The sequence below is a fragment of the Berghia stephanieae genome, chromosome 8 (genome assembly GCF_034508935.2).
Source record: "Berghia stephanieae isolate SIO BIC M18660-M18661 chromosome 8, UCSD_Bste_1.3, whole genome shotgun sequence".
NCBI classification, from domain to species: domain Eukaryota; kingdom Metazoa; phylum Mollusca; class Gastropoda; order Nudibranchia; family Aeolidiidae; genus Berghia; species Berghia stephanieae.
The window spans coordinates 31,375,909-31,386,408 of NC_088367.1; the positions used below are offsets into that span (position 1 = coordinate 31,375,909).

Here is a 10,500-nt window from a genome sequence, read left to right on the forward strand (position 1 = left end):
AATATGAAACGTTAATTTTTAGCACAGTAAAATACGATATTCCTTCTTCTCTATAAAGCATACAAACTCAACTTAAGCTTAATATTTCTGGCTACAAATTCTATTTACAGCATCTTAATCATCCCGACTTAATACCGTTTTGAGACATTTTTTTTTACAAATTAGACGTAGTAAGCATACAAGAGACGAAAGACAAGGCTAATGATGAAATAATACGAGGTTGCCGTCTCATAACACGTGAACATGAAAATATCCAGGGAGGGCTTGATTTTCTAATATCAAACCGACTAACACCTTATTTAAACTCATATTGGGTATAATTGAAAGAATATCTGTTTTGAACTTTAAAACAAGTCCATGCTTTCTAAAATTGAAGCCTACAACTTATAATCAACACCCTCATTCCTACTTCCGGGACATCCAAAAAAAAAATATTCAACAGTAAGAGAGAGATTATACAATGAAATTTTGAATTGATAATCCGAGACCATGCACCTACATAACAACATCATAATCACGGGCGATTTCAATGCTAAAATAGGGAGCAAGGAAAGACAACAACAAATCATGCCTTGGTGCTTTTTTCAAAGGACCTGAGTAGGGTGAGAGAATGTGAGTAAGAAGCCTTTCTTGCATCTAGTTCATTCCCACAAACTACCGCTTTGAGACAGCCGGTCACAGATTCTCCTTAAATCTGTCCAATAGGGACGAAAAGTCGTGACATCAAACCCTCTACTCTTTTGGTTCCTAAATCCTTGGGAGTGTGTATGTAACCAGTCCTTGGGAGTACTTATAATGAACAGGTTACCTTGTCTATCAGTAGCAGTATGTATAGGCAGATTCTTAGGATTACGGGACGTGAAAGGGCGACGATGGATGATCTTTATTGACGACCAACATATATTTAGACTAGAAAATTGGATGCCATCACTCTGACCTCGGAAAGATGATTTACATAGGGCATGTACTCAGTCCTGCGGAAGAATGGTTTTACACTTTCAATGAAATAGGAACCAGTTTGTTGACATCACACTTTTCTTCCCTATTATAAAAGCATTCCGTATTTCCCTCATCAAGTACATAGAGAATTTAGCATGATTTCAGTTTGTCTATTACATAGTTTTATGCATATTTCAACTAATTTTCTAAAGAACATAAATCTAGCAACAGGAAATCACACGGGGCCATAACAACAAAATAATTCGACCATAGGAAATAACCGAATTCTACCAAAATTCGTTTTTCAACTCTACAATAAAACTTTGGAAGAACCTCCCTGACGACATCGCAGTAATAGCTCACATAAGACATTCACACGAATGATTCAATTCCATAATATCATCCACCGAGCAGAGCCCCAAGATGCTATAAATAAAAATCCCAGTCCATTAACCCGACACACACAGCAGTCCAACTTATAATAGGCTTTAACAGTCATGACGTCACTTCCCTCGTAATGACACATGGTTTCTTAGTAACTTGCTCTAAACTATCGAAACAATGGCGGACGCCCTTATGAAATATTTCTCCGACGAGCATAAAAGTGTATCCAGAGGAGAAAAACATTATAAATATGATCTTGTTTTTACTTTTATACATTCTGATTACATGACATACGAAAAGTTCTAGCCAGCATGAAGAATAAAAAGTACCTATTTTCTTTGTTTAGAACCACGCTGCTCGCCGTTGCAGGGCGACGTGACATCAGACTATTGAATCCAATTATGTGTTGTCTTAGGAGTAGATAAGTAGTTCATTGAGGTTGGAAATTTTGACTGTTATCACCGTTGATATTCCAAGGAAGAAATTTTATATGACTGTCTAATCGCTGTTGTAGTGTCGTTCTTTTTGTTAAAAACATATTCACAAATCTCAATGCGCAGACATGTATCGCAATCCATACCGATACTTTGAAAGGATCCATAGACAACTTCAACAAATTCAAACCACACATGCCCCCCCCCCCCCCTTCCCAATACACAATAATAAACACACATTCTACAAAAATAAACCCACTAGAACATTGACATTGCGCAATATCCACTGAGTGTGTTCAAGACACTTAGAAATGACTCCTAAGCCAATAGCAACATGAAAGACGAGACATGATGTCTGTTGGGCGAGAAAACTTTTTTCCTCCAACATAGACAACACTGTTTCCGGTCAGGTAATCCTTTTACACTTGGGTACGGTGAGAGAATGTGTTTTCGATCCATGCCGCCTGAAATAAACAGCCAGCAACCGCCCCTGAGAGAGAGAGAGAGAGAGAGAGAGAGAGAGAGAGAGAGAGAAAGAGAGAGAGAGAGAGAGAAAGAGAGAGAAAGAGATAGAGAGAGAGAGATGTCAATTTTTTTTAAAATAATTCTTAGCCGTTGCATAATATGAGGTAGTAAGATATGATTTCAAAGATGACATGATGTGACATGATATCATATTGTAGAATATCGATACGATGTGTTATGATATGATATGATATGATATGATAAGATGTTATGATATGTTATAATATGATATGATATGATATGATATGATATGATATTATATTATATGATATGATCATGACAAAAGTCTTTCGTTTAACATTTTTTAATATTATAATCATTTTAATGTATTTTTAGCGGACCAAATCGTATGCCGTTTTGCAAGTGATTGTAAGCGAGTTCCACACACGGACACGACGATTTGTGATGACGGAAAATGCCGATGTCTGGAGGGTTACGGGGTGAAGAACCAACAATGCTCGAATGGTAAGTGAACCGAATTTGTGGAATGCGTTTAGTAAAATTCTCACCACTTATTTCTGCCGTGCATCTAATTAAACGATAACTATTGACCCAATCAAAACGCGGGGTTTTTTTTTTACACACCTTAAAAGCTGGCCTTAATAAACCTATTGATGCTATGCGTTTAGGTAAAATGCTCACAACATCCGCCAGCCAAATTGTACATGCCAACACAGAATTGCAAATAACTTTAAACGTCATAGTCTGGGTCATATAATTTAGTGAAAACTAATCTATATTACATTTCCATGTGCTCGAGGGCATTGTTAACATTGCAAAGTGTTGTTCAAAATGGCCCACATAATGAAAAGTGTTCACAATTTGAGAAGTATCCAACTTCACATTTGGTCATTTCGCTCACAAACTAAAGCAGATAATCTGCCTCTCCATTTGTAGCAAGAGTTTTTATGCACACATTAAAATGTATTACGTTTATTTTCCCATTTCATTGCAGGTGCTGTCATTATGGGATCCTTCGTGATGGTTTGGAGTGTATTGTTGACACAGAATCTTCTTTAACTCTCTCCTCTTGACGCCCGCCTAAAATAGTCTCAACACCTTATCTGACCCTCATCACGACATTTCTTGACCATTATGACCGAACAGCTGAGCGGGACGACGGTACACTTTGTCAACAGAATAATGAAATTTAACGTCATGCAGCTGGTTGTTATTGATTTTAGTCAGCCATTTATATGAGTAGTTGTCACTGAATGGTACTAATCGGACAATAAACGTCTAAGGGCTAACCCACACCGGAGACTGACTCCGACGACCCGGCACTGCCGTACTCTGCTGTCGTCCGGATAAAGACGTCGGGTACGGACAAAATACTAAGAATAAAGAGAAGAGCCGCAAGACCTACCCATTCCAAGCACCCGACGTCCTCTGTCGTATTTTTTTTTTCGAGCTTGGTATGGGTAGGTCTAGCGGCTGTTCTCTTTATTCTTATTATTTTGTCTGTGCTCGACGACTTTATCCGGAAGACGGCAGAGGACGGCAGTGCCGGGTCGTCGGAGTCAGTCTCCGGTGTGGTGTAGCCCTAACGATACTCATAATTTTGTATACGTTATATCCGGCTGACGGATGTTATGAATTTTTTAACTCAAAGCGTAGCATCATTACTTCGTTTTCGTTTTTTTTCAAAGCCAAAGCTATCAATATTATATTTTAAAAACAACATATCTTTAATTGGATTTTTCAAAGAATTTCAAGACGCCTTGAATTTATGTTTAGAAAACATTTCATTTTCTAAGAACGTACCTGCACCTCCTAAATTGCAATACTCTTCAACAGTCATGAGGTCACTTCCCTCGTAATGATGCATAGTAACTTAGTAACTGGCTCTAAACTATCGGAACAATGGCGGACGCCCTTATGAAATATTTCTCCGACGAGCATAAAAGTGTATCCAGGGGAGAAAAACATTATAAATATAATCTTGCTTTTACTTTTATACATTCTGATTACATGTGACATACGAAAAGTTCTAGCCAGCATGAAGAATAAAAAGTACAGATTTTCTTTGTTTAGAACCACGCTGCTCGCCGTCGCTGGGCGACGTGACATCAGACTATTGAATCCAATTCTCTATACCCTATATTTCTCAACATTATTGATAAAAAGTACCCGCTCCACACTTTTTCTGAATTTTATTCAACCCAATATCGGAGCTATTCCATGTGCGTCTTATTTGTTTACACGTTTGTCTCGTTCCACACAGAGAAGATCTCGTAGCATTAGGGCTAGCCCACACCGGAGACTGACCCCCATGACCTGGCACTGCCGTCATCTGCCGTCGAAAAAAAAAAACCGGCAGAGGACGTCGGGTGCTTGGTATGGGTTGTTCTAGCGGCTCTTCTCTTTATTCTTAGTATTTTGTCCTTGTCCGACGTCTTTATCCGGATGACGGCAGAGGACGGCAGTGCCGGGTCGTCGGAGTCAGTCTCGGGTTTGGGTTAGCCCTAAATTTGCTCGCTAACTGGATTCAGTAGTCTGATGTCACGTCGCCCAGCAACGGCGAGCAGTTTGGTTCTCAACAATGAAAATTGGTACTTTATATTCTTCATGCTGGCTAGAACTTTTTTCACATGTCATATGATCAGAATGTATGAAAGTCAAAACATGATCATATCTATAATGTTTTTCTCTCCTGGATACATTTTTATGCTCGTCGGAGAAGTATTTCATAAGGGCGTCCGCCATTATTCCGATAGTTTAGAACCAGTTACTAAGTTACTATGCGTCATTACGAGGGAAGTGACGTCACGTTACAATTATTATTATTATTATTATTATTATTATTATTATTATTATTATTATTATTATTATTATTATTATTATTATTATTATTATTATTTTATCATCATCATTATTATGATTATTATCATCATCATCATCATCATCATCATCATCATCATCATCATCATCATCGTCATCGTCATTATTATTATTATTATTATTATTATTATTATTATTATTATTATTATTATTATTATTATTATTATTATTATTATTATTGTAAGAATTGTTATTCTCATTGTTGTATATTGTATGGTAATTAATGGTATCATTTTATTTTTTACCACAATTATTAGTTGCACCGTGTTATTTTGTTGGTTTGTTTAATCATTTTTTTTCTCTCTTTCATGTATGTGCCATCAAATTTTGTGATTTATTGGCTATAGCCTGACAGTTAATACTTGAATCTTGTTGAGTTAGAATCCACGTCATACGAGGACAGATTAAAAACTCTGGATTATCTAAATTTAAAATATAGATAGAACGAAATTGACGTCACTCAGCACTTTGTTGTTGTTTTTGACCAGCCATTTTAGTGAGTCCTTCTCACTAAATTCTATCATTCATACTATAGATAGTATGAAGTTGAAGTCACTCAAGTCTTTGTTATTGCTTTATGCCATCCGCGTTTATGAGTAATTCTCACTAAACTGTATGAACCGGACTATAAACGTTCAGGGTGACACATAGTTTTGTGTGTTCGTCAGTTATACTTCCCGATGGCAATGTTGTGAGCTTAGCCTAGCGCATACTCTCTAAAAACGGTCAAGATTACACCAAAATGTGTGGGTTGGTATGTTATCTTCAGCTGGCGATATGTTGTGAGTAAATTCCAAAGCGTCCAAAGTCCATCAATAGACGTCATCGTGTGGTTAATGTATGAAGTGGATCCATAAGGCCTTTTTACATTTTAACCTGTTATTTTTTACAAGAGGTGATCATTTTAAAATGTATATTTCAAGGTGTAAAACTAAATTTATACTAAATTCTTCAACGTTCAACGTTTGGTTAACATTTGGAATAGCATTTGATTTGAAAGGGGAAAAAACGCTAGTTCTGTAGACCACTTTCATATATTGATTGATAAAAGTTGAAGTCATTGTGATACGAATATTATGATTAATATTTGCTATAATGAGATATTTAATAATTATTCCAATGTCGTTTTTATACAGTAAATGGTGTAATTTTAATAAATATTAACTTGTCACAAAGGTAAACCATTACCTGGTACCTCAAACTATTGGTCAATAGTCTTCAAAAGTCATAACGTCACTTCCTTCCTAATGACGCATGGTAACTTAGTAACACTGGCTCTAAACTATCGGAACAATGGCGGACGCCGTATGAAATATTTCTCTGGCGAGCTTAAACGCGTATCCAGAGGAAAAAACCCCATCAATTTGATCATGTTTTGACTTTTACACATTCTGATCACAAGGCACATGAAAAGGGAATGAAAAGTTCTAGCCAGCATGAAGAATAAAAAGTAATGATTTTCTTTGTTTAGAACCAAGATAGCCGCCGTTGCCGGGCGCGTGACATCAGACTACTGAATCCAATTGACCCATGGTTGCAGGCGGCCATTTTTCAAATGTATATTTTCAAAACATGAAATGACGACTATTTCTTCATAAAAATAGAACACCATTCTCCTACCATTGTTCTTAGACCATCCTTACTGGTGGCCCTGTGCTTGAAATTGGCCTGGGTGGGGTTCCTGACCTCCCATAGTGGGCAGGGCTGTACATACTGTGTCTTCTATCCCATTATATCTGGTTACCAACATGCTTTCTGTCTTTGCCTTGGAATGAGATTACTTGGTTTTGTCCTGGCCCTGGCCGGAGTCCTAGCTGGGAGGGAAACAGTCAAATGCATAGTTATTGTTTTGGGAGATGATATTTTTTTTCCTTGTAAATCATCTCTCTGTTATGTATTATTATATTTGTTATTTTGAATGTATAATGTGAGCATTTGAGTGTATTCCTCTTTGTTGGATTTTGTGCTTGTGTCCGGATGAGACTTATAGGTGATCCCAAACTAATTACATTGGTGGTATGCTCTTGGAATCTACATCTGATTCCTATTTGTTCCCAGTTCCCCTATGTCTTACTTTTTCTTGGGTGCTTTAATTGTAATTCTAGAACTTTTTACTATCCCATTTTCTTCCTTTTTACTGTCGCTGATATAACCTAAATGTTTTGCAAGCGCCGTAAAACCCTTAAAAACAAAAAACAAAAACAACTTCAAATTGGTCAGAAAACTCGTCCTTCAAATATCGATCGTTTGAAATGGTCCTCATTTTATTTTTTAAAATAGCAGACCCTTTTAAAACAGTTTTTAACATTATAGGTAATCGTTAACTCCGGCTCCATAGCAAATGATATTGTCAGTTCCACGCTAAAGAACCCGGGATACGCTCCGGTTCCATTGGAAAATTTACTATTGTCATTTTCACGCTACTCCGATTTCATAGGCTTAATGGCTCTGAAGGACCAAAAGTCTCATATTGTTTAATCAGAATTCAATGTTTATCATCTATCTATATCTACAGACCGGTAATCAGGAGGTCTGAGGTTCGATCCCCAGTCGAGGACGACTGATTTTTTTGGCATGCTTTATTTTTCTCGTGTATTTTTCTTACTTGTTTGTCTGGAACCGTTTCATACACACCTTTTTGGTCCATTGACCTCAACAACACATCTAAAACAAATTAGTCCCTCGGAGCCTTTAGCTCATAGAGCCGGAGATTATCCCGGATTCTATACCGTGAAACGGACAATAACGATTGCTTTGGATAGGACGCTAGCCTATCGCAAATTACATTCCGCCAAATCTTACAGACCCAATTACCCAATCACTGCTGGGTGGACAATACATCTAAAATCGACTTGAATTTCAGATTTTTTTAAAAACTCTCTCCTTCGCCGACTATTTTCTGGATTTTCCCGGAAACATCAAACCCATCCATTATACAAATGGATTTTTGATTGATGACACTCGTTTCGGATCGGATGGTCCTGGGTTCGAGCCTTGCGCTCGGCGCATAGTTGAGTCCTTTGAAAAGGCTTTTTACTCACATTCTTGTAAAGCGTTTTGAGCACATTTAGTGGATATTGCTCTATATAACGCTTCATTTTTTTAAATACACAATTTTGTTCTGTTCAATCAATTCTTTTACCACAGAGCATTAAGTTCTAATCACTATAACAAAATTATTATTTCTTCAAATGTTTCGATTGACAAAATAAATCTGAATGAGAAAAATGTGGGTTATATCATAACGAATGTGACGAATTCCTTATAGAAGGAACGAATTTGACATCACTCAGCTCTTTCTTTATTATTGTTTTTAGCCAGCCATTTTAGGAGTAGTTCTCACTAAATTCATTCAATCAGACAACCCAACAAACGTTTCAGGTTACACATAGTTTCGTGGGTTGGTGCGTTATATCCGGCTGGCGGTTATTATGAGTATTTTGAATAAGCGCATAGCATCAATAGTTGGTAAAGGAGAGAGTTAAACTGGGCGTTTTTCACTTTTAGTATCTAAATCACTAAGACATAATACAATTTTGAGGCGAAGAGTTATACGTTTGCAATTTACATTCCTTGCTTTTATTCATCTATAGCTGTAGACGTCAGCTTTGCCATTTTTACTGATTTTTATCGATTGAATTTTACACGGAAAATATTTAATTAATTTTAATAAACTTTTATCTTTGATTTGATAGAACAAGGGTGTTCAAATTTATTGAATTTTCAACCCTGCTCACTCTCTCTCTCTCTCTCTCTCTCTCTCTCTCTCTCTCTCTCTCTCTCTCTCTCTCTCTCTCTCTCTCTTCTCTCTCTCTCCTCTCTCTCTTTCTCTTCTCCTCTCTCTCTCTCTCTCTCTCTCTCTCTCTCTCTCTCTCTATATATATATATATATATATATATATATATATTATATATATATATCATCATCATCAACACTAATCACCAATACACAACGGAAGCAAGGACAAGCACCCCAAATGGAATACATTTTTTTCTTCGGACATTATGCCGACTGAAGACGTGGTCGAAAGCCACAGAAACGACCGCCCTGGCCATATAATGTGAGTGACAATTTATATTATATATATATATATATATATATATATATATATATATATATATATATATATATATATATTATATATATGTGTGTGTGTGTGGGTGGGTGGGTATAATCCCCCCCCCCCCCACCTCCTCTCCTTTATTTTTTGTTCTCTCTCCCTCTCTCTTACTCTCGGTCTCTCCTACCTTCTTTGTCTCCCCCACCCCCTCTGTATTTCTCCCTTTATCTCTCTTTCTTTATCTCCCTCTCTCGCGCCCTCTCCCTCTCTCCATCTCTCCCGATATCTCTTTATCCAACTTCCCCTCTTTTGCTCCTCACGCCCCATTTTACTCTCTGTTTTTCTTTAGATGTCTGCCTCCCTAAAAAAAAATATATACACACACGCACAAACACACACACACACACACACACAATCCCCTAAAAATCAAACAAATAAATAAAGAACAAACAACAAAGCAACAAAACAGAAAACAAAAAACGCAACAAAACAGAACATATAAAAACGAATACAAAAAGAAAACAAAAACAACTAATCAACCCTACCCCAAATGCAATACAAAACAAATAACAAACACAAAAACATACAACCCCGTCCAAAAAATACATAAACAAAACAAACAAACAAAAAATCAAATCACAAACAAACCCCGCTTGCTTTGGGTTTGTTTTTGGGTTTTTTGTTTTTGTTTTTTGTTTAATTTTGTTGTATTTTTTCTCTCTGCTGTGTCTCCACTGTTACATACCCCCGTGTGTTTACTACTGAGTACCCAGGTCTGGGATAAAGAATCACTTCAACTTTCCTTATTGGCGCATTGATTGTCGCGTCAGTGGTTACCAGTTCTGTCTATTCGTTCCATCACGAAAGGACTTGCTTTTAATAACGTAATTATTACAAAATCACCAAAAACTTCTTTTACACAGATTATTGCTATTCAAATGTTTCAAATTAATGATAATTGAATACTAAACTCACATTACAGCCAAAATTCGAGTCTTGTGTAGCATTTAATGCAGTTTCGGAGTGACGTCAGCACTTGTGCCCTGCTTTAACTTAAAGGATTTACAACCTACAAATTAATATTAGTGGACACACGACACGGATAATAAAATAACTCATATTCTTTTCTTTTTAATAATAAAACAAACTGGGGGGTCCCTGGAGCCGGAATTTATCCCGGTTTCTATAGCGTGAAACAGACAATAGCAGTTACTTGCTATCCTTTGGATATGACGCTAGTGTATCATAAAGTATTTTCCGCCAAATCAAACAGACTCAGCTACCCATTCACTACTGGGTGGACAGGAGGGTCAGAA

The 10,500-nt window shown here is 36.9% G+C and overlaps 1 protein-coding gene across 6 annotated transcripts in view; it reads left to right on the plus strand.

Moving 5' to 3' along the window:
* Window positions 1–3,596, plus strand: part of LOC144977829 (uncharacterized) — a 26,467-nt gene extending 22,871 nt beyond the window's left edge. For all 6 annotated transcript variants that reach the window (XM_078923229.1, XM_078923230.1, XM_078923234.1 and 3 more), the window contains exons 9-10: window positions 2,619–2,747; window positions 3,238–3,596. In XM_078923229.1, coding sequence (XP_078779355.1) covers window positions 2,619–2,747; window positions 3,238–3,302 — 194 coding nt within the window. In that variant the 3' untranslated portion in view covers window positions 3,303–3,596. The remainder of the gene's footprint in view (window positions 1–2,618; window positions 2,748–3,237) is intronic.
* The last annotated feature ends 6,904 nt before the right edge of the window (window positions 3,597–10,500 follow it).